The sequence below is a fragment of the Erpetoichthys calabaricus genome, chromosome 14 (genome assembly GCF_900747795.2).
Source record: "Erpetoichthys calabaricus chromosome 14, fErpCal1.3, whole genome shotgun sequence".
In the NCBI taxonomy this organism is placed as follows: domain Eukaryota; kingdom Metazoa; phylum Chordata; class Cladistia; order Polypteriformes; family Polypteridae; genus Erpetoichthys; species Erpetoichthys calabaricus.
In genome coordinates, this window is record NC_041407.2 from 90,351,129 (window position 1) to 90,376,768 (window position 25,640).

Consider the following 25,640-nt stretch of genomic DNA (forward strand, 5'->3'; position numbering starts at 1 on the left):
TGGTCATTTTATCTTAAGACTATACAGTAATGTGAATTATACACTTAGATAAAATAAAAAGAAAATTAAATGAGATACCTAGAATTGAAACAAAACAGCATCTGACAGTGTTTCTCTTCACAAGATTTAACAGCAGTGCTCTGTGTCAGACAATCCAAGAGTTGTTCAAATGTATGTATATATATATATATATATATATATATATATATATGTGTGTGTGTATATACAGTATATATACATATATATATAGTGGTGGAACCAGGGTTTCAGAGAGCCCCAAACAAGATCACATGCACATGAACACAGTTCTGGGTTCAAATAATGGATAGTTTTACCATATAATACCTCCAAACAGTTGTATGCACAAGCACAATACAAGCATTTTTTCTTAACACAATATCTCTCTTCTCACCAGCACACTGCCCTCCTCCAGTTGAGTGTTGCTCCATGTCCTCCCAGCTCCAACTCACCTGGATAAGTGAGTGCGGTCCCTTTTATTGAGGAGTGCCAGGGCCACTGCCCGATGGAAGCACTTCTGGGTCATATGGAAGTCCCATAAATTGTGGAGCGCATCTTCCTGCAGCAGCCCCTTGTGGCACCCATGAAACCCAGCAGGGCTGTGCTGCCAGACTACAACTCACGGCATTCCATGCTGGTTACCGAATGCGAGCCAATATGGAGGGCTGCTGCCATCTAGTGCATGGGGAGAATAAATATGCCTCTGTGACAGTCCTTCCCTGTCCTCTTCTTTTATCCCGGCCAGGGGTGGTACTGGAGTCATGTCCATCTGGGATGTCCATGCATCACTTAGGGCAGCCTTGTTCAGGTGCGACCTCCTTCCCTCTCTTGGCCAGAATGCTTTTCTGTATTCTCGGGGCGTCCCATTCAGATAAGGGATCCATCCCATATGCCTCCTACTATATAAATATATACTGTATACATGTCATTGCAGTCAATTTGAGCAAGAACTTATAAACAAGGCAGATTGCAGTTTGCTTTTAATATTTTGCCAGCAGTCCCAAAATGGTGAATGTCTGTTCCACAAGTTCTGTACACATGGCTGGTTTCTGCTGTATGTCTAAAGCTGTAAGGATACCCATAACAATGCTCTGGAATAAGCAGGTTCAGAAAATGGCTGGATGTTGGGTTTTATACTCCTGCAGCTTAACTTGCTTGACTTGCTCAGGGTTACCCAGTGAGGCAGGTGTGTGCCTTGGCCACTCCACCATGGAGTCAGAACCCATGTGTATTTGCTGCCAGACAAAAAGGGCACAGTCAAATACACACACACACACACACACAACACATACACTCCTGTCTGGCCAGTTTACTGGCACCAATCCAATTAACTTGAACCTCTTTGTGTTTTGGGAGGTGCTTGTAAAAAACATCCACATTCACATGGGAGAACAAGCAACCCTTACAATGAAAGTACCCATGTCCCTGGATCATTTAAGTAACAGAATTTTTACACAATGAGCCTTTGTCAAGCACACATTCTATGTAAGGAATCAAATAATTTCAGTGACAATATTAAATGAACCTTTACCTTTTATTTTCTTTTTTGTTTTGTAAATGCAGGCTCGCGTCTAATTCCTGTAAGTCAGATGATTATATAACTGGGTAATTTCTATATAATTCTATAAAATATATACAGTACAAGTAATCAGCAAAGTCGGTCTACAACCAACGACTATAAAACTCGTATTCCCGGCTTCCACCTGCAAGAGTGCGCCTGCGCACTAGTGACAGACTGGCGCTAGTCTTCCACAATCCCATGATTACTAGAGAACGACAGAGCGGGTGAATGGGGGTCCAAGTAAAATGGCTGCCAACCAGGGAGCTACTACACCTATATTTGACTGTCCGACATGGTAAGAATTATTGCACGCGGGGGAAAATGCAAGGGTGGGCTGGATAAAAGAGATCTTCCCTTGCACCTGGCGTTCAGAGGCACGTATAGGTATTTAGCAGAGGGATTCGTGTTTCTCCAGCTTCAAGCGTTAGATGGGTCGTGGCGGTTCGAATTGCATCTATGGCTGTTTTCTCTCCAACAGAAGCGTGCTTTAAGGATTTCGTTTCCTTAATGTCTTGTGGAATTGAAGAGCCCGACAACAGTTGATATAATGCGTGCATGCTGAACCGTCGCGTACCTTTCATTTTACCAAACCTGCTTTCTCTTATTTACTCTGTTCATCCTACTCTAGGTTGTTTTTTCTTTTTTTTAGCGGCGTAAGAATGAACTGTGCATTGAAGGGGGTGATGCATTTGCTCTCTCACGTTGCCGTATGTGTTCTATTATTTGTGAAGATTTTTTGCACACTTCTTAAAAATTATCCGTGTTATTCTTTTAGAGACAAGGTACTTGGACTCGGAGATCCGCACGTAGGATGTGCAGCAGATGTCCATATCGAAAGTACATCAGGCCCATACCTGAGCTCCCTGCTCGCTTAAACTTCTAGTTTCTCTGATTCCTGGATTAGCCTTATTTTATTTGAGTATATGTACTTTGTATCTTATCTTTTAAAAGGGACGTGTATAGTAAACATGTCCTAGTGTGGCGTATAAGCAATTAACTGCTCAACATGCTCTCTTTATATTATAAGATATAGAATAATTAACTTGCTGAGAAAGTCTGTCTTTGGCCCACTGGAGTTTAAGTTATTTCAAGGTCGAATACAACACAAATTGCAATCAAGATGCAAACAAGGCAATAGAAAGAACACATTTGTGAGCTTAAACGGGTAATTATACCGAAAACTTGCAGCCATCGTTGCACTAGAGGTGTTAGTGTTGTACTTATTTTTGAAGCATGCGATTTCAGTCCTTTGATCATATTAGGCATTGGAAACCTTAGCTAGCGTTACGATGAGCAAATCTTTTTAAACATAGTGTATACACATGCGGAGTGCACATTTTCTTTAGTTATGCATACATACTTTTGTGCTATAATGGTAAGTAGTTTGTATTTGGTTCTGTGATGGACAACTTCCGTATAATTAGGAGCCAGAAAAAGAGTCATCCTTTCAACAGGGGCTTTCACTTGTGAGCAAGTTAAATATTTCCTTCAGAAGTTAAGAGAAAAAATCTTGCAGTGGTACACTTGGGGGCAGATATTGACTGCAGGCACATAGAAAGTGAAATCTCATTGCTGCCTTTAAAATATGCATTCATCTTGTCTTGCTTATAGTACAAGAATGCATTTATTTTCTTTGTCCTCAAAAACTACTTGTAATTATTCACATATTTACATGGCATTAAGTATGTATTTGCTGATGGCCCTGTCTTGGACATTTTTTTTTGTTTGTTTCAAACTTGTTTCAGACTTGAAGAGGTTGATAGTGAGATTGTGTCACATCTTCATTGCAGCCGTTATGCACATTTGATCTTCAAAGCTGCCTGTCTTTCCATTTTAGTTTGCCAAAATTAAAAAATCCTGGCTTAGGCTACATCTTTAGATAATCTACAGTTGTTAAAGGAATACTACACATCATCTGTTCTATCTATCTATCTATCTATCTATCTATCTATCTATCTATCTATCTATCTATCTATCTATCTATCTATCTATCTATCTATCTATCTATCTATCTATCTATCTAATTTTTTTATGCATTATTTGCCCCATGTACTTTGCAGTGGTGGCTTGAGGGAAAAAAAAAATTACATTACATTTTCATACATAATGGAGAGAAAAAAAGTTTATGATACAAGACAATAGTGAACAAAGCTGTAGAATGGCAAGCGATGTGAAAAATGTTCATGGGGGGGAGATCATGTTAATTGCATCACAGTTTTACTTGGTCACCAGTACATAATATATAGGGTAATCACAATTTTTTTCTTGTGGTTGGAGTATTTCTGTACAAGAAAAAATGCACTTTTGAGGGGTAAACAATGACTGATGTATTTATGTTTCAGTGTGCTCAAAAGCACTAGCTGTACCCCGTGGCTGCGCCTACATAGTAATGTAACAGGACAAACTTTAAAAATCAATAGACGGCACTATACCTGATCATGTTCAGCTCTGACGGGAGAGTGTTCCCCGTGTGGGGAGGAAAGCACATGGCTGTGATATCTCTGGCAATCTGCAGCTACCCTCTAAAGCAGCTCTGATCTCTCTCTCAAAAACATCAACGTTACTCCTTAACAATCTGTAGATGATGTCTGTTGAATAAACAAGTATTGCTATAGCTAAGCAGAGGCAAGGTGCACTCCAACACGTGGCGAGATGTAGACTAACTCGAACAGAGGCTGGTGTGTGAATGAGGAAGGCCTTGCTCTCGGCCCACAGCCACTCTCTTGGATTTGCATAAATACATCGGTACCACACGCGAACTATGGTGCTTAGCGCAATGAGAGAAGTCGCAAAATCAACTGGAAAGTTCAAGCAAATTATAGAAAACAACCAGATCTAAATCTGTTAAGTAATTGTATCATGAAAAGCGGACAGACATACAGACAGAACGTGCTTGGACCACGAAATTTTTAAAACCCGTTTCTTAGCGAGCACCTTTCGGCTAAGGGTAAGTCCCAAGTCCTCATGGTTTGGGAGATTTCGTGATGAGTGAGTCAGTGGTATTTGGCTTTTTATATATATATATATATATATATATATATATAGCTTAATCATGTGTTGGCTAATGGTGCTGCATTGGAGATTGCAGTGTTTCAGATTTGAAGAATCTGGGCAGCCACTCTGTGCAACATTTCCATCTTAGCCATCATGCACATTTGCAGGTGGGGAATTGCAGGTCAGGTTGGGGAGCATGTACTGATGCACCGCATTGCCACACCCCCACATGATGAAACACCTCAGGATCCCGGTTGGCAACCCCCCAAGGCAGACATGCGGTCCAGTCCCACCCTCTGGAAATGACTATTTATCTGCCATAGCCAGGTGTTATGTGGGTGTCCCCTTGGCCTGCTTCAGCCTCTTGGGTCCTCAACAATGAGGATCCTGCGAGCTGGATCACCCTCAGGTAATCATGCCACATGGCTGTAGTTGCGCTCCTTTTACAATGCAAGTAATGTGGCCTCATTCGGGACTCCATTAGCAACCGCTCATTTGACACAGTCAAACCTTTGGTACCCAAGGATTCTCCAAAGAGATACAGCTCTACTCCTTCGGGAATCCAGTCTTCGTCTCGGTTCAAAGGATAGCATCAATGTGTTGTAACCATATAGCAAGACAGGAAGCACCAGGACTCTAAAAACTTGGACCTTTGTTCTTTTGCAGAGATATCGGGAGCACCACACACCCCTTACAAGCGACCTCATGATCCCCCCCATGCTGTCCCAATCCATCTACTAACTTCATAGGATTAGTCACATCTATTAGTCACATGATTACATCTTGCCTGAAGAAGGGGCCTGAGTTGCCTCGAAAGCTTGCATATTGTAATCTTTCTAGTTAGCCAATAAAAGGTGTCATTTTGCTTGGCTTTTCTCTACATTCATAATGGCTAACACGGTACAACACCCTAGTACTACTAGGATTAGTCACCAGAGACATGAATGTCGCTGCCTTGGGAATGGGGAATTGGAGATCTTTAAAGTTGCCTGTGTTTCCATTTAGTGTACCAAAATAGTACTAGGGTCTTGTACTGTGTTAGTCATTATGGATGTAATGAGAAGTCAAGCAAAATGACCCCTTTTATTGGCTAACTAAAAAGACTGCTATATGCAAGCTTTCGAGGCAGCTTAGGCTCCTTCTTCAGGCAGGATTCAGGCAGGACGTAATGTGTACCAAAACTAAAAAGAAATCCTGGTGGATGCTCCATTTTGTTTAGAGATTCTATAGTTCTTTTTTTTTTATTTTTGTCTTCAGCTTTGAGCTTCTTTTTGCGTGTATACCAGCTAGTGCATACTTGAATTTTTTTTTACGTTTTAAATTAATTTTCATTGCTGTCTTTGCATTCACGTTCAGAATTGTTGTACCATATGTAACCAGCACATTGAGGTTGGATATTTTTTTCTTTTTTTTCGATTTGTTCTTAGTGACATCTATTTCACTAATTACTCTAGATTAACATAGCCTTACAAATAAAGGCCTTTGTTTTTTAAATCTGTGCCCATAGCAGGCCATGTGGTAAGGAGTGATAATGGCATGCTAGCTTGCTCTTTCTGTGGCACACACTGCCATAAGATTGTCATTCATATCGACAATAACGTCCCTGTGGAGTGAACTGCAGACAGTATTTTATGTATTGATTTATTTTTCGAAACCTGATTATCCTAAGCAGGGCTGTGGGGAAGCAGGAGTCAATCCCAGGATTAGTGCGCCAGTCAATCACAGGGTGAACACACTGAAAAAAAAACATTTCAAATTTAATTCGAAATTTTGTCATAATGTTGAAGTGAGAACCTTATTTTTGAGAGCTTGGAAATCACACGTTCTTTGGCTGGTTCTCCAGGTTAAGACGGTGCATGCCTTCAGTGCTTAACTCACGGGATGAACGGTGGGAAAACAATCTGTGCACGGTATTGTCATAGAAAGTTATAGCTGGGTATGCACACCGTTTTAGTTTTTCATATTTGCATGTATGAGGTGCATTGAGCATTTGTTATGTATTTGTTACATATTTTAATTGCATTTCTACAATGTTTGTAAACACACTAACTAATGAACTTTAATGTTATTGAAATTTGTGTGTTTTAACAGTACTGTACTTAATTTAAGCCTGACCAGTATCATATATGAAATGTGTAACCTTTTTTTAAATATGATATGTTAGGTATACTCTCAAGCTTTCACTAAATGTTTTTTTGAGAGTGATGGACGATGATCTGTTTTTAGGGCAGGCAAACCACCACCAGGTCTTCATCTGGATGTTGTGAAAGGAGACAAGCTTGTAGAGGTAAGATGATCGTGACCTGCAAGGTAAGGGCATAGGGGTTAATAACTAACTTGTTATATACACTGGGGTCACTGCATGTTTAGAGAACAGTTCAGGAAGGCTTTGTTGGTCCAAAGTAATCCAGATAGTCCAGAGAGATAGCAGATTACATTCAAACCTGTTGGAAATCGGTTGCATCTCTTCACTGTTTTATAATGTCAGCCCAATTGTTTTGCCTTGCGTAATTTTCTTTGAGACAAACTGTTATGTGTATTCAGTTCAAGAGTCCTTGCTTAATGGTGCCAGAGTATTCTGAAAACCTCTATTGCAAATTGAAACAAGGTAGAGTGAAGTTTATTTTCATAGATACCTAACAATGATGCATTGTTATAGAACACATTTTAAATTGTGTTGCATAACCACACAACCTTCAAAAAATCAATACCTGATTTTAAATATTTATTTAGGAACATCCTACAAATTTTAATTGAATTTGGCATTGTTTGATTAATTGCTAGGAGGAAGCATGAGTACTTGATGAAGAATATGTAAAAAGACTTATCAGGCGTTACATTTCTCATGAATTTCAGCACTGTAGTTTTTTTTCTTTAATGTAATGAAAGTGGTTAATAGTGGTTTGACATATAATCTTTCATGGTTGCAATTAAGAGGCTTATGTACAGCATACCAAATTTTTTATACTGCCAAATATATAGTGTAATGTGTTTCTAGAACCAGCATAATTGTGTTTATTCTAATGGTATCGACTACAGTGTTTCATGCTCCATAATAATCTGAATGACCTGCCCTACCAAGCTCACATGATGTCCTTCAAGCAATACATCCATTTGGTACCTGGAAAGTAATTTTTTTTATGTATATAGTATTCTGCATGTGTGAATACTAATGCATTGACCTATGATAAATTAATCCATTGCAGAGCACACTCATGCCTACCCTTCCACATTTAACTCAAGATGCATATTTTTTGCTTGTGGAAGGAAACCAGAGCACCTGGTGAAGCCCACAGGAAATGCACTCACTCAACAGATAGTGAACTAGTCCAAAATTGAGCAGGTTCCCTGAAACTGTGTGCCAGATCACCTGGTGAAAACACAGAACACACATGCAAAGTCCATGATGAGAGGGACCAGGTGCAAAATTGAGAAAGGATCCTTGGAGCTGTGAAGAATTCATTGCCGTATTACATATCTAGGATTGCGATAATACAGTATATGACAGTAACTTTGTGCTTGCTAAAACCACGACAAGGCATTTTAAAAACAAGAAAGCAAATCAGTCCAAATTTGAATTTTGTGAAAGTAGTGTGTTTAATGTTACTTTTATAAATTTTATGTGTGGAATTATTTAAGCTTGGATAGTTAGGTTAGTGTGATCATTACTTGTGAATTAATGAAGACAGAGAAAATATTTCTGATTACTAAAGGCATAGTATAAAAAAAAAATCCGTAAAATTGTGATGTCTTTGTGACATACAGCAATAAAGCAGTTAAACTTCAATAAATGTACATCTACAAGAAATAAAGTAATCCATCAATATATCCCCCTTGCCCTCCCCCTCTCAACCCCCATAAGTGTATGTCAGTACTGGGGTATAGGATTGCAGGAATGCTAATTATTAACTTCTTATGTATGTGCAATCCTTATCTGGCTCGACACATCAAAGTGACAAAACATTCTGTGCTTTTCTACCACACTTGTAAAAGTCTTTTTCCCCCACCTCTGGGACATTAAGCTGCTCTCTCACAGATGGATCTATGACCAAGACTCTACTGTGTAAGCATCTGTGCTACCAATTTGGTGTTATTGACCGTTTTGCAGCAGAGTTAGTTGTTTTGCTGCATTACCACTGTTTTTGTCTATTACTAATATAGATTATACCTTTTCGTTGAATACATTTGTATGTTTACTTATGCATTGCTTTGTTTAGTGATTTTATCTGCCTTCTTGCCATACTGGGTATTGCATTAGTACTGCGTTTTTCACGTTTTTGCCCAAGAAGCACTAGCAAGAAATACTTTTTATTGCATTGTAATATACAGTGAGAGTAAGTTGAACTAAATATTATGTTACTATAAATAAGACGTGTTCAAGTGTTAAAAAAAAAAAAAAAAAGAGCATTGGTCTCGATTTGCCACTCCAGGGCCATCTTTTGTTAGGTGCATATGCCGTCCTAATTAAAATAAGTCTTGTTCTGAAAGTATTAATAGGTTTAATTTTGATTTCCTTCTTACTGTAAGTTCCAAATTCATAATGCTTTCCTGGCAAATGTGCAAATGTAACACATTAGAAGCTATCTGAAAATAAATGAATAATTAATGCTTTAAACTATATAACATTTTATTAAACTGAAAGCTTGTGTGCCATAGTTTTGTGCAGTGTGAAGTTGTTACAGTGCATCTGGAAAGTATTCACAGCGCATCACTTTTTCCACATTTTGTTATGTTACAGCCTTATTCCAAAATGGATTAAATTCATTTTTTTTCCTCAGAATTCTACACACAACACCCCATAATGACAACATGAGAAAAGTTTAGAGGTTTTTGCAAATTTATTAAAAATAAAAAAATTGAGAAAGCACATGTACATAAGTATTCACAGCCTTTGCCGTGAAGCTCGAAATTGAGCTAAGGTGCATCCTGTTTCCCCTGATCATCCTTGAGATTTCTGCAGCTTAATTGGAGTCCACCTGTGGTAAATTCAGTTGACTGGACATGATTTGGAAAGGCACACACCTGTCTATATAAGGTCCCACAGTTGACAGTTCATGTCAGAGCACAAACCAAGCATGAAGTCAAAGGAATTGTCTGTAGACCTCTGAGACAGGATTGTCTCGAGGCACATATCTGGGGAAGGTTACAGAAAAATTTCTGCTGCTTTGAAGGTCCCAATGAGCACAGTGGCCTCCATCCGTAAGTGGAATAAGTTCGAAACCACCAAGACTCTTCCTAGAGCTGGCCGGCCATCTAAACTGAACGATCGGGGGAGAAGGGCCTTAGTCAGGGAGGTGACCAAGAACCTGATGGTCACTCTATCAGAGCTCCAGAGGTCCTCTGTGGAGAGAGGAGAACCTTCCAGAAGGACTACCATCTCTGCAGCAATCCACCAATCAGGCCTGTATGGTAGAGTGGCCAGACGGAAGCCACTCCTTAGTAAAAGGCACATGGCAGCCCGCCTGGAGTTTGCCAAAAGGCACCTGAAGGACTCTCACACCACGAGAAAGAAAATTCTCTGGTCTGATGAGACAAAGATTGAACTCTTTGGCGTGAATGCCAGGCGTCACGTTTGGAGGAAACCTGGCACCATCCCAATAGTGAAGCATGGTGGTGGCAGCATCATGCTGTGGGGATGTTTTTTAGCGGCTGGGACTGGGAGACTAGTCAGGATAAAGGGAAAGATGACTGCAGCAATGTACAGAGACATCCTGGATGAAAACCTGCTCCAGAGTGCTCTTGACCTCAGACTGGGGCGGCGGTTCATCTTTCAGCAGGACAACGACCCTAAGCACACAGCCAAGATATCAAAGGAGTGGCTTCAGGACAACTCTGTGAATGTCCTTGAGTGGCCCAGCCAAAGTCCAGACTTGAATCCGATTGAACATCTCTGGAGAGATCTTAAAATGGCTGTGCACCGACGCTTCCCATCCAACCTGATGGAGCTTGAGAGGTGCTGCAAAGAGGAATGGGCGAAACTGGCCAAAGATAGGTGTGCCAAGCTTGTGGCATCATATTCAACAAGACTTGAGGCTGGAATTGCTGCCAAAGGTGCATCGACAAAGTATTGAGCAAAGGCTGTGAATACCTATGTACATGGGATTTCTCAGTTTTTTTATTTTTAATTTGCAAAAACCTCAAGTAAACTTTTTTCACATTGTCATTATGGGATGTTGTGTGTAGAATTCTGAGGAAAAAAATGAATTTAATCCATTATAACAAAAGGTGGAAAAAGTGATGCGCAGTGAATACTTTCTGGATGCGCTGTATGCTCACATTCTGGTCTACTGGTTGATTTGATGCTAAAACACTTCCATACCTTTTACTTCTTTACTGTTGACTGTATCTGAGACTTATTGATAAGCGCATAATTGGCAATAAGCTTTTAATTAAATTGATGGCTTACAGACAGTAAGTGATTCCAGCATTTCTCAGCAATATATTGAAGTATCTTACATAAAGTAGTAATATTAAACTGAAACAATATTAACTTGGATAACATTAAACAAGGACTTAATGTTTGACTTAATGTGGGATTTGGAAACAAGAAATACATTTTTAATATCCTGTGTGCCCACAAGCCAAGTGTACAGTGAGTGGCCACTTTATTGAGTATAGCTGCTTAGGCGGTCAGTTAACGTCACAGGAATTATAATTATACAGGAACTGAAGGGGGGGGGGGGGGGGGGGGGGGGGGGGGGGGGATGGTTTGCATTACTGGGAGAGCCAGGTTATGTTGTAATGCTGTGTATCGGTGTTTTTTCATGATGTCTGTCATCAGTTCGATAATGTGGTATTAATGAGAGGCCTGTTTTGGCACAAGAACAGAAAATACTTGGAATACTCCCAGAAACATGCCAATGAATTCCCCTTTAAAGAACTGACAAACTATGAAATCAAATATCTTTGGGATGTCATTGAACAAGTTGTTGGGGGAAGGAATCTGCAACAGATATGGGAAAACGTTGGAGTAGGCATAGGCTTATTATCTATGTGGATCAACCTCATGGATCCAGATTGTTTTAAGGATACAAGGGAGCTTTTTGCTATTAGGGCAGTGTGCACAATAAAGTGGCCATTCTGTGCAAATGTGGAAATTTGGCTCTGCATGCCATTGATTCTAAATTGAGTTTTTTTTTTTCATTTTTAATACTTTATTAGAGGCAGAACATGAAGAGATGTGTAAAATAGATATTTTCCTTAATCCTAATAGGTTAATTATCCTGTTTTAACTGTCGATTTTCCATTGACATTAATCTTTTGTAGTTTCCTTCCTGTATTGTTTTCTAATGTAATTCTCATTTCTTGAAAGTCAGTAGTGTTCAACATTTTGTAATCCTTGAAGTCGTATATAATAAATGTAGTTGTTTTCATTTATATAGTGAAACCATTATATATTAAGTGTTCATGAACATGCAAAATGTGTTGTTTCTTTGCAAGTGTTCTATGGTCATTTTAGAGTTAAAATTATGGTACAGTGTTCTCTTCAATCTTTTTAACGATTAACACAGGAAAAAATGTTTTCAGACTTTAAGGCACCACTGTACATATGTATTAGATAAATTCATTGTATTTTATATCTGGAAAAAAGGTTATGAAAGTTTCCATCTTTTACAATCAAAAATTAATGTGTGAAAATGTTTTTTTTTCTCTTTCCTTGGTTATTTAACTCTTAAGTCATTGAAACCTTGATGTAAATATTGACTCCACATTTAAATTAATTCATGCAAGCAGTAACTAGAATTTCTTTCCTTCATACATGCTTATCTCTTTATCTTGGTTGCACTGTGTGTTTTTATGGATGTTTAAGTCATGTTATAGTATAGCCTAATTGTGTGGTAGCATGTTGCTTAGCATTTTACAGGAAGTTCACTATTGTATTGCTCATTTAATAGAACATTCTTAAATGACACTTTTTAAAATATACAAGGGTGTTGTACCGTGTTTGCCATTATGAATGTAGTGAAAAGTTAAGCAAAATTACACCTTTTATTGGCTAACTAAAAAGATTACAAGATTGAGTACATATTGCCTGAAGAAGGGGTCTGAGTTGCCTTTAAAGCTTGCATATTGTGATCTTTTTAGCTGGCCAATAAAAGGGGTCATTTTGCTTGACTAGATAGATAGATATATAGATACTTTATTAATCCCAAGGGGAAATTCACAACTATTCACTAAAATATGCAATCAAAATAGTATGATATACCATATACTGTTTATTTTGCAGGTAGGACCAACATTTGCTTCCATTTTAGACACTTAGGCAGCTTTTATGTGCACAATAGTCTGTTTATTAGTGCTTGAAGTGATTTATCTTAGATTCCTTTTTTTTTTCCATGTAAGGTTTCATGAAGGGATTTGCCAAAGCAAAATGTACCACAAACGGTAGACATTTTAAAGGGTGCATCACAGCTTAAAGAATCCAAAATACCTTCCAATAATGGATTCTTTGTTCTCCTGATTGATCAGCAAAATATTCATTCCATGCTGATTTTTTATGTAATGCTTAAAAATTCAGTAAAGAATCAAAGTAAGAAATTGTGGAAAGACTAACATCTAGAAAGATAGCTACAGGACGTAGTGTATCTTGTAATTCTGAAGTTAACAGTCTTAACTTCATAGAAGTTTAGTCTTAGAAAGTAAGCGGTTACAACATTGCATCTTTCATATTAGATGGCTCATATGCTGCATTTTGCTAAATAAATACTGTAGGCAATGATTTAATTTTACTTTGAAAAACGGATAATCCATAGTCTCAGTCTTTTCCAGCAGTCTCTTGTCCAATTTAGATTGTTTTTCCCTGTGTGAAATAATGCATTGCCTGTTGTTGGCTGTACTTAGTAGCTCTAGAGAGACTATTGCAGAGAGATGGAAACGCACCCATGATGTCATAATAGCACATACAGTAATTGTGCTATATCAGCAATAGATGACATGAACTAAAGGTTAACAACAGTTTCACATTCATTATGAAATCTTGTATGCTGATTGACAGGCACGCATAAAATAAACTACTCTGATGTATTTTTTTTTTTTTTTTCTTCCCTTAGCGGATAAAACAAGATTCAGTTCAAATGATATTTTTGGGTAATGCAGCATTTGTGTTGCATTGGTGAAAAGTGAAATGAAATCAAAATTCTTCTTGTAATAGTTAACTGACTTCATGATCTACTTGTCTGCACTAGGATACGAACCTGACAGTCTGCTTCTTAGTTACATTTTCTACTGAGAAGCACTCTGTGATTGTTGGGTTTTGCAAGTGCTATATTAAAAATAGCCATGAGATTTAAGCTCAGTGTGTGAAGTGACATCCTGGGTTATAACTCAGAGGCACAGAGGTGCAACATGCTCTTTATACAGAAATTTTTTTTAGTTGTCTCTCTCTTATTGTCGGAGAATTCTTAAGTTAGAAATATAATGTGGAGTAAGAATTCAGATTTTTTAAAAGCAATAGCTACACATCTTTTTAAGTAGTTTACATAATTATGTGTTTTAAAACTTAGTATTTTATCATTTGTTTAATCATGTGCACTGGTTATCTTGTGAACATGGTTAATTTTGACACTATTCAAACTGCAAGTGTGGAGATTTTTTTTTTTTAATGTGGTGGCAAATAACATCTAAACCAGGGTTCTCCAACTCCAGTCGTGGAGGGCTACTGTGGCTGCAAGTTTTCATTCTAACTCTCTTCTTAATTAGTGACCAGTTTTTAGTGCTAATTAACTATTTCCCTTTATTTTAATTGACTTTTCTTGAGACTCTGACCGCTGAATTGATTCTTTTTTCCTTAAACGGCACCTAAACATAAATTTGATGTGAAGTGAGCCAACAGATGACCAGTTAAGTTGGGGCCTCAAAATCCAACCAACTTCACTTCATTCAGTTTCTTAACTTGAAGCCAATTCTTGTTGCTGATTAAACCTGTTATTTAATTCCATGGGGCTTATTCTGCCATGGCTGACATTTCCAAAACTGTTGATTTTCTTTAAGAGTGCTGTCAAAATGTTTTGTGAACCTGAGCAGATCAACATTACTAACTAAAGCCTTCATCTTTCTTTATTTTCAGTTATTGTGCGATGGATGCAGGTTGTTGTTTATGTCTTAGTTCATTTTGTGTCTTAATATTGTTTGGTTGCTAATTAATAATAAAAGAAATAATTAAGGGGCCTGAGTGTGAAGTTGTGCATCAATTAAAATTAAGGCAAAGCGTTAATTAGCAACAAAATCTGGTCACACAGTAGCTCTCCAGGGGCCTCCTGTATAAACGGTGCGTATGCACAAAAATGGTGTGTAAGAATGATTCCACATTCAAATTGCGATGTATAAAACCTAAACTTGCCATAAAGCCACGCACATTTCCACAGTAACTCATACCCTGTCGTACGCAAGTTCTCTGCTCGGTTTTGCAGACTGGTGGCACCCAGCATCAAAGCTGTGTTACTGTTCCTGTGTGGTTATCCTTTCTTTTTCAGATCCACATCCCTGACACGGCTTTATAAATACACTGAAATTAACCGCATATTGTTTATTAGTATAATGCATCTGATTGTAATTAACCTGTAACAATATAATGGTCCACAGAATGGTCAAACTATTCCAAATACCATAACTGCTTTAGCGTTGTTATCTCACTGCACCACCTTCTTCTTTTTTCAGCTACTCCCGTTAGGGGTCACCACATCGGATCATCTTTTTCCATATTACTCTCACTGCACCACTCGGAGTATTTATATCACTGTATCTGAGTGTGAATCACAGCTGTACAGCAGCTGATCAGAAAGAGAATTATCGTTATACAGCATCAAGCACACGCTGCCTCAGCCATTTGCTATTTGAACTGCTCTCATCCGACAAACGCTTTAGAATCTTTCCTGTACTGACCTCATGGTTCAGAAACAGTTTCATCCCAAGAACTCTAAACGCACTCAATCTGTCTGTCAAGTGCTCCTTGTAGAACTGTTTGTACTTATAAGTACAATTACCTCACTGTAAACAATCAATAGTTATAATATTGCACAACATGAGCCACTTTATAAAGTGCATATTTACATACGATGACAATATCATTTTTAAGATGAAATGCAGCAAAATATGTTTGTTATATTATACAGATAAAACTTGAACTACAATGTGCCGCAGCGCTTAGTAAGGAGCTGGAGCTTCGTTCATGGATTGTTCCTTCCTCACGCTGTATTCGTGCTGTGGCTGGCGCGACACTGAAAGGATAGATGGATAGAATAATTAAACACGTACTATGAAGATATTTCAATGTTCCTTAAAAGTTTTGAAGAATCGGCGATCTAAGCTTACTGATGGCTTAACGTCTATTATAGAGCTGATTCTGTGGCGATTGGATATTTGGAGAAAGAAAAGTAAGGACAGGAATTGGGGGTTTGAAAGAGACAGTACTTCTGTAGTAAAGTATTTCATCAAAGGTCGCTCAAGCATCTTGCGTGAGACATGAACAATCACTGTGCCACGGTGTTTCCATGTTTAATAACATGCTTTAACTCCTATAATCATGAAAATATCACAATATGTCTCAGTATTTTAATTATTCAGAGAGCTGTAATATTACGAATGTAATAGATTCTGTGTCCTGTCGGAGGAAGAGAAAGCCCAGAAGCACGTAGTGATTCACCCACGTAGAAGATCAAATACAATACAAAGCATTTAACGTGCTACTTTAGTTACGATGGGATTTGAGAAACTAGTAAATTTAAATGATTTTAAGATGAAGTTTATGATGATCTACTTTAATGACAAAATAAACTAAGTGATTAATGTGGAAATTTCGAGATTAAAGTTGACATTTCGTGCTTTTTTTCACCGTGTGCATTTTTTTTCTCTCTACCCTAATAAGCTTTAATATGACACTCAGACGGTGGGCTATGACTCGCCTTTTCACGGCAACTTCGATATCTGACAACTTCTTTTTTTATTTTGGGCACTGTGTGACTTTGTGAACTTCAGCTTTCGAGTTTCTCCAAAACGCTATATCACTCGATCAACTTCCTTTTGTTTTTTATACCACTGTTTAAATCAACAAATAGTATGTTTTTCTTTGCCTCCACTCCACTGTTTTCAAAATGTATCACTTGTGGTCTTTTATTAGGCAAACGTATTGGTAGATATAATTTACATTTTGCCACTTCAGACTTGATAGGGCTGCAACTAGGGCTACAGCCACACTAATACATTTTTGTTTACAAATGCAGATATTAATGTCCATTTTTGCCTTTTGTCATCACTACCCCAGAGTGCAATGTGGAGTATTGAAAAATGCTTTGTTTTCTCTGGCTCATGCTTATTTCGTAGCCCATCAATGATTGGATCCTGCTCATTACGATGTCTCATTCCCTGATAGGCCATTCTTCATGGAAGAAAAACATTATTCTGGACATAAAGGAGTTTTGCATGGTGCTTCTTGTCTTGCTTACCTGCATGCATTTAAATGGCATTTTGTACAGTTTAAAGGGTGCATACATGCATAAAAAAAACAGATTTACAAATTTAATATAATATGTGTGTGGCTGGCATTGTAACCAATCCTTCACAGAGGACTCTTCCTGCCAAAGCCTACATGCCCTGTGTAAGGAAATGGCTATGTCTAAATCATTTTCAGGTTTTTAGCGTGGGCAGAGATACAGTAAAAAAATGTAACAACTTGAACGGGGTAAGGCAATGGTAATTACTAACTTCATCATTTAATCCACTGCACTTTGAACAAATCTACATATTTAGCTTTGGCAGTGTTTCATCTTTTAAACATGTCTGTATTTTCTTTTATTAACTGTAGAAAATTAAGTTGACATTTGCTCTTATTTTTTTTTTTTTTTACATTGCTGAGGTTTTAGTTTCACTTATTATTCTTTTAACCATGTATAATTGAGCAGAAGTGATCTAGCACACTGGCAATGGTGAATCTCAGTATGAATTGTTTTATTCCTTTATATAAGAGATGTTACAAAATGAAGCTGCTGCCCTTGGTACAAAAGTTCAAATATAATTAGTTTAAGTCACGTCTCTGATCTAACTTTGGAGTTTTTTTCTTTAAGAATCTTTCTAAAAGCTGACATCTAACAAAGCCTTTATTCCCTGAAATTAATTCAAAGTGTGGTTTATGTATATAGGTTGTGTTTCTTATGCTGTGTTCCTTTAGTAAAACGCCATTTTCTTGTATGTTAAATATAATTTTAGAAACTCATCATTGATGAAAAGAAGTATTACTTGTTTGGAAGAAATCCTGACATCTGTGACTTCACCATAGACCACCAGTCATGTTCTAGAGTTCATGCAGCTCTGGTATACCATAAACATTTAAAGAGAGTCTTCCTCATTGACCTCAACAGCAGTAAGTAATTAAAAAGTATTTCATACAATGCAAGGAATTCTGCTTCAGAATTTTTTGCTTGCCTGATAGCAAATGTGGTGTTTTGCAAGAAAGATTCAAATTTCGTGTGAAAATGTCCTTGCACTGTGAGAGAATAGATAACACATTCATCGCTGACAGAGACAACTGTTATACTACAGTACATGCCATAAAACTTTCAGGGAAATGTTTTTGTTTGCCATGTTTGCAATACGCAAAGCAAAAGCATCACTCTTTATAAACATGTATATCATTTTCATGTAAGAATGACTGAGATGATTTTATCATCATTGCAATTCACTGGTTAACTAAATAAAGATAATTTTATAGTTTTACGGTACTTATTACTTTGTTTATCAAGATAAAAAGAACCATTATAACTTAAAACAGTTTGCATAATATTAGCATGTCCCTTTTGCTGAAATCTATATTAACTTCTACTTTTTATATCTTACAGCTCATGGAACATTTCTGGGTCACATTCGCTTAGAACCTCATAAACCTCAACAGGTACCTATTGACTCAACAGTCTCATTTGGAGCATCCACACGTGTATATACTTTAAGAGAGAAGCCACAAACCCAGCCAAGCTCCACTTCTGGGGATGCCAAGTCAGGTGATGATGAAGAACTGAAAGGACTACTGGGACTTCCAGAGGAGGAGACAGAACTAGAGGTCAGATATCTCATTATGTTCATTTATTGTAATTCAAGTGTAATGAACTTGTGAGGCAAAGATTAGGTGTCTTAAAGGGCACTTAATAAAACTAATAGAAATAAACTGACAGGAGTGACATTTTACATGTTTAGTGCCTATGGCAGTAGCAAAGTTTGAAGTGTTTTTCATAGACAGCATCTTTTTTAATGTTATTTTCTCACAGTATGTCTTGAAACAGATGTTGTAATACTTTTGTAATGTCCATGAATGTAGTTCACGTACAGACCCGGTGTGAAATTACTGATTGTTGTATTTAAACCAGAACAGTTGTGCATCTTTGTCCTTCTTAGCCATCTTTTTATTATAGTTGTGATTAAACGTTTCTGATTGTTACTACCCAGCAAAACAGCTCCTACACTGTTGTTAACTAAATCTTATTCCTTCTAAATCACCTTTACTTTGAAACTTGTAACCACAACTATTTACCTGTTCTCCCAACAGCCCAGTTATCCAATTGTTTTAATGCTTACCAGCAAAAATCACTGCTGTAATAAATGCTGGTTAGCAATATCACATATTCTGTTTGGGGCCTAAAGAAACGAGCTTAGTGTTAATGATATAAATCATACTAGTAGCAACGCCAACACTTCATACCGACCTACCTCCTATACCTGGTTACACCTGTCTTGTTTTGACTTTTATTAGTATGAACTAGCTGTGTAAGTCTGGGGTCCTAGAAACTATTGAAATCATCAAGGGAAAAAAAATGAAATGTAGAGATGTCAGGTAATTGAAAGGAACTACTCTGGGCATCTCTCCTAGGAGGCTTCGTTTTGCCGACGTGCCTGCATCGCTTGTGTATTAGCAGCTAAGCAACTTAGTCTTTCTTCGGAGGTTTCATTTTGCCAGCGTGCTGGCCTTGCTTGTGTTTCCTCGGAGGTGGAGCCCTTACCTCCACTCCATCTCTCCCTTCCAGGCCGGACAGACAGACACACACACAGACTTCCATGCGTAGACACTTATATGCAAGATACATCAGTCAATCTTCAGCTTCCCCTTTATACCTTAGGGAGAATACTTCAGACAAGCTGCTCACCTCATTAAACAAACCACACAAAAAATAAGGAATAAGTCACTATATAATGTCAAAGTTTAAGGTTTTGTAATTAGATTGTATAAAGCTTAAAACATTCTATAGCAATTTAATAATGAAAATGATTTAAAAATTGTATTTTACATTCTTCATCTTGTAATTTTGGGATTTTAAAGTTAAATACACATTTCCATAAGATGCATAGCTCCTGACAGACTCAACTTTCTAGCTCCTTATTTCATAAAAATATGCTGATTTTATTATTTTAGCAACAATAACCAAATATTCTGTTAAATGTGCAAGTTTCTGTAAGATAGCTACCATTTTCATTTTACTTTAATTTTTCTGTATCAGAATTTAACAGAGTTTAATACAGCCCATAACAAGAGGATCTCCACGCTGACAATTGAAGAAGGTAACTTGGACATCCAGCGACCAAAGCGCAAACGGAGAAGCTCAAGGGTTACCTTCAGTGATGAGGAAGAAATTATCAACCCAGGTAGTTCTACATAACTTTTAATTGGTCTCTTATGTGAATAGCAAAGCACTACAGACTTACCTTGCATGTATTAAATATGATTATGGTATCTCTTTATGCATGTATGATGGTAATAAACTCAGAAAACATGCAAATCTTTTTTTTTTCTTTTAAGTGATAACTGACTGATTAAATGGCAAAATTCCAAACATTAAACAAATATGAGAGAGGGATTCTCAGTCATCATTTTGTTTATGGGTTTCTACTAGATTTCATATGAAAACATTTTTATTTTCACACTAAAGTAAACACTACAGCAGCCATGGTGGTTTCACATTGTAATTACAATGTACACAATTGCGTCCTTATCAACTGCAAAGTGCCTCGTTTTCTCCCTCCATGAAACGAGATTTAAATGTATGAAAAAGTATATTTTTATTATTAGACATGCAGCTACAGTAAAATTGATTCTGTGTCACTCGCCTTTAAAGCCACAAGTGTTGGAAAAGAAAAAAAATAACAGGCGGGTTTAATTTGGAAATATTTCTTTTGTCAATTGTTCCTCAGTAGAAATATGTGCTTAGACAGATACAGCATATGTGTCATTAATATGGAGGGTTTTTATTTTTGGTTAGACCTTTGTTTGTCCAGTTTTTAGGTGTCACATGCACCATTAAAGACTGACGTCATGTCCTCATTACAATTCTCTGTGTGGAGCTTTTCACTGTAGCCTTGTTCAAGTGGTGAAATCAAATATTTTGCAAGCCCCCATATTCTTATACAGAAAAGCACTACCAAATATTATAAACTTACAAATGCACACTGCATACGTTTAGAAAGTTATGTATGTGGTAAATGCACCCTACATACAATGGGAACATCTTTTTCAAAATATTGCTTGTTATCTTTGCTAATTTTTTTTGGCAGTGTTTCACTTGTAAACAATAAGTGATTATCAAAAATATATTCTAGTATTTTTGTGTACAATTAACTGTTGCTTTAATCATGTATGCTGTATTTTAAACACCCCGTTAGTTTAAAAAAAAAATAAAAAAATCTAACCCTAACCATTTTTTAAATTTGAGGAAGAGGTCTTATAACTCCAATTTTTGGGATGCCATTCATACAGCACAGCAAAATGAAGCTGTCGTGTCTTATGTTCTTGTGACTGAACATCTCTTCTAAATGTGGCTAGCGATATATAGTAGTGTCTGTTTTTTTAATATAATAAATGTTGCTGCCACCACTACAGTGAAAACTTTTCACTGGTATCTTCTGTAACACAACACTGCAGACGAGATTTAAGGCAGGAGCCTCTACAGAGTATACTCCGTTCTTTGCTGATACACTTGGGACCCTTACACTGTGATGTGCTGAGATGCATCCACTTATTGAGCCAGAGAAAACTGCATGTCATCATGACCTGTGACCATGTATTTTTGCATATAGTCTTATTTTAAATGGCCACTGTGAAGTTTGAATTTTACAAAGTAAAACAAAGTAGGATCATTACTTTTACTTTTTAAAAAGCTTATTTGTTTAGTATTTGCATTTAAAAATGCAGTATAAAGTACAGTTCCATACATTATCCATCCAAGTACAACAAAAGTAAATACTTTCCATCACTAGCTTTGTTAGTCCAGAAGTTTCATCTGTAACAGAAGTTAATTCTTTCCAGGAATTTCTTTCCCAATTGTCCCACCTCATCTTATGTGTAAGACCTGCAGCTAGCTAACTACACCCCATGTTGAAGCTTACGTAGACACTGGTTTCAAATGCATTATAGTTATACAGATATTAAGGAAAAATATCATTGAACAGTCTTACAGTGGGTTTGTACCAAATGCATCTGGTAAATGTAAGATTTAATTTTCTGACTTACAGTAGCACAATTGTTTTGTCATCAGTATTGGAGAGAAACCACATTTATGCAGCCCAGTAATGTTTCTTTATGGCTACTTTTTCATTCTGATCAGACAATCAACAATATACAGGGGGTCCTCGGGTTACAACACAGTTCCGTTCCTACAACAGTGATGTAAACCGAATTTTGGTGTAAGTCGAAACACACCCTAGCCTAACACATTTGCAAAATCATAATCTAGAACATAAAAACACAACTAAGCCACAGAAAAAGGAAAAGGACATAAATATACTGTACTGTAGTAACAGAAAAAATAAGTGTAAAAAAAATCCTTACCTTTTATTCCTTCTCACGTCTCAATTTTTTTTAAAGTTTTTATGGGAGTGAGCGTTGTAAACTCGAAACGTTGTATGTCGAGACGTTGTAACTTGAGGACCCCCTGTATATATTAAAATAAATGCATTTGTGGCAAAAACTCTTATATACACACACCTCTTCCATTTATTGTTACTATAAAACGTCCACTGCAGCGCACATATGAATTAAAATGTTGCCATTCAAGTAAATCAAAGACATTCAGACACCCTTATACTAGTCCATTTACCATACTTTATATACTGTACTTTGTCTGTGTTTACATGATAATTTATGTGATAGTTGAAAGTGTTAACAGTTTATCAGTACCTTTAGGAATATGAATATATATATATATATATATATATATTTTTAATAATTTGTTGGAGATTTCCTGCTGCCTCATAGTTGAACTTCCAGTGCAGTTATTATTTTTATGAAGTTCTCTAGACTTTCACCGTGTGTATTTCTCCAGCTCGTGCAGTATACTCTCAAGACATTTACAATCAATTAATTGGTCAAGTGTTCTGCTTGTAATGGTCTTTTGTTCCATCCAAGGGGTTTGTTCTTCCTTGTACTTGATGCCATCATAGGTTTGATGTCCTTGTGCACCAGGAAGTGGATGAATTGTTTACATATTTTGTATAAGGAGAGCCAGAACTTTGTTGTTTGAACTATTACACTCATTTGCTTTGCAGAGGATGTGGATCCCTCAGTAGGTCGTTTCAGAAATATGGTCCAGACAGCTGTGGTACCAATCAAGGTAAATATGCATGAACTGCGGCTTAACCTCTCCAGATTATTTAATTTTTTTTTTTGATCTCTCAAGTCTCAAGCTGCTTTTTTTTCCCCGTCTTGGTTTAGAAGAAAAAGGCCGAAGGGCACGGCACACTGGGACTGGATGATGCAGTGGCTCGGCGCATGCAAAACTTTCCCTTCAATTCAAGCCTTTACGGAGACCTGCCACCTACCAGCAACGAGACTGGAGGACATTCGCATAGCACACATGGAGGGACAGCAATGGTGGCTGGTTTGCCTCTGCCTTTCCCTAACCCTGCTCCTGATGTCGATCTTGCTCCTGCAGTTGTGCCAGCTGCAATTACACTTAATCCCACTCCCACTCCTGTAGTTAGTGGCTTCTCATCTGAGACGCTGAACGAACCCAAAAAGAAAAAATATGCCAAGGAGGCTTGGCCTGGAAAGAAGCCTACACCATCCTTGCTTATTTAGACGTTTGTTACAATGTGTGTGTTCTGCTGGGGTGTGGGGTGGGGGGCAGTGGTTTGTAGGAGTTGATGCCTTTTTTTTTTTTTTTTTTTTTATATATATATAAATATATATATTTTTTAACAGAGGGTGGGGTTAATTGTTATTACTTTCCAAAATGAGATCTTCCAAATGTTAAGAACCGATAGTTTCATTGGCCAAACTGTGTTATGCCTTCAGAGTTCAGAATATGCCTTTGTACAGTCTAAATTGCAGTCATGTTGTTTGTAAAATATGTTGCAGCTGTTTGAGGATTATGAGGATGAACACTATTTTGCATCTTCCGAATATGAAAGATTTTTTTCACGTGACGGATACATGATGCTGTTCCCTGGAAATGGTCATCATGTATTTTTCTACACTAGGAAAGACTTCACTTTTTTGGTCAAGTTTTGAAAGTTGGCAAATATTTGAAAACAATTGCAATTGTTGGTGGCCTTTCTTGCTGAAAAGGTATTTGCATTTTCTTTTTAATATTTACAAATGCATCTCATTATCCTGTTTGATTATGGCGTTTGGCTTTCTGTAAACATTCATTACTATCGTAACTAACAGATGCCAACATAAAGTATGCATGGTCAAATAGGCCAAGTGAACTCAGTTTATTAAACCAAAGTACACGTAAATGTTTGTTTTACCAGTGATTCCCCCCCCCCCCCCCCCCATCTTGTTTAATTATGAAACTCTTCCAGCCTTTGCTACACAATATAAACAACCACTGAAGTAGAAATTTCAGATTATTACTCATAAGAATAATACAGGCATAGAGTCGAGGAATGTGAGTGCAATAAGATAATTGCAGTTAACCTGAAATTCAATTTTTGGTGTGCATGTGTATTTATATAAGCAACAATGCATGAATCGGATAGGACAGCTTATAGTTCAAACATAATGTAACTGACGTCTGTTCACAAAGTACAAGCTGATAACTTTACTCTTCATGTTAATAGCTGGTATTGCCATTTTCTCCGTAATGAAAAGAGATTTGACAGGGTTTCTTACTGGTTTGTAACCGATTTCCAATGGTTAAAAAATGAGTATCATGTAAGAGCTCACTACATTTGCAAAAACAATCTTTTTAATAGTCGCGTATCAGTTTAACTTGTTTTACTCTGAGGTGAGATTTTGAGCCACATGCCTTTGGTTATCACTGTAGGTTTCAGAGTTGGATTAGTTATCGGCTTTATCTGAAAGCACATGTTCTATGATCTGTATATTAAATAGGCTGTGTCTTTGTATTCCTTAATTGGCATCTCAGATTGAAATTTTAAAAATTGTTTGACATTTCACAATCATAATTGATAAAATATATGCAGTGTTAGTCATTTTTCTTTTATTTATATTTTAAGCTATATAAAAAGAACAAAAGGACCAATTCATTTACTTCTCTAGCCATGCATTGTAATGCTTACTGTTGGCTGACTACTACGTGGCCAGGCTCCATGCAGCCCTGTGTGATTTATATGTGTAACCCCAGAGGCAGGGCTGTACCGTTACCCATGATGCTTTTCTTCTGTTTAATAAATACAGAAACTAGTGTGGCATGGCTAATCTGTCTTGCTTTCTAAACTGATAGATGTACAGGACTCTTTACATACCCCACTTGGTGCGTTGAAAATAACACCGTAATGTCTTAGTCGCTACATGAGCAAAGTTTTAAAAAGTCACTAATTTGTTTTTAAGAAACAAAAAATAAAACATACTTAAAGGAGATTTAATTTCTAGGTTGTCGATCCTCAGGAGTTAATCCGAAGCCAATGTGGTACAAATCTGTTATTGACTGATGCTTTTGGCCAGTGAAATGATGGGTTTGATGTTTGGGAGAGATCATCTTGTTCCTTTGTATTGTGAATAGGCAGGGCGATTTTTACGAGCTTTGTACAGATGTTTGTACAGTTGTGTAATAGATATTTTTCACACTTACTCTTCAGTCCTTACCCTATATGTCATTGTAAATTAAAATCCTATCTGAATTTTGTCAAA

The 25,640-nt window shown here is 37.2% G+C and overlaps 1 protein-coding gene and 1 non-coding gene across 3 annotated transcripts; both read left to right on the top strand.

The window, feature by feature from the left end:
* Positions 1-1,768: 1,768 nt before the first annotated feature.
* Positions 1,769-25,640, top strand: LOC114665416 (nuclear inhibitor of protein phosphatase 1-like). 2 transcript variants are annotated; one of them, XM_028819974.2, is made up of 7 exons: positions 1,769-1,874; positions 6,800-6,860; positions 17,774-17,927; positions 18,403-18,620; positions 20,050-20,194; positions 23,090-23,154; positions 23,256-25,640. In XM_028819974.2, exons 1-7 carry the CDS (start codon positions 1,825-1,827, stop codon positions 23,619-23,621), a joined length of 1,059 nt encoding a protein of 352 aa, XP_028675807.1. In that variant the 5' UTR covers positions 1,769-1,824; the 3' UTR covers positions 23,622-25,640. The 2 variants fall into 2 exon arrangements, with proteins under 2 accessions (XP_028675807.1, XP_028675810.1); XM_028819977.2 differs by having other exon boundaries at positions 1,802-1,874; positions 6,800-6,883.
* On the top strand, positions 13,750-13,911 carry LOC114665497 (small Cajal body-specific RNA 1). Its single transcript, XR_003718422.1, has one exon. It is a non-coding gene; the product is annotated as a small Cajal body-specific RNA 1 (non-coding RNA).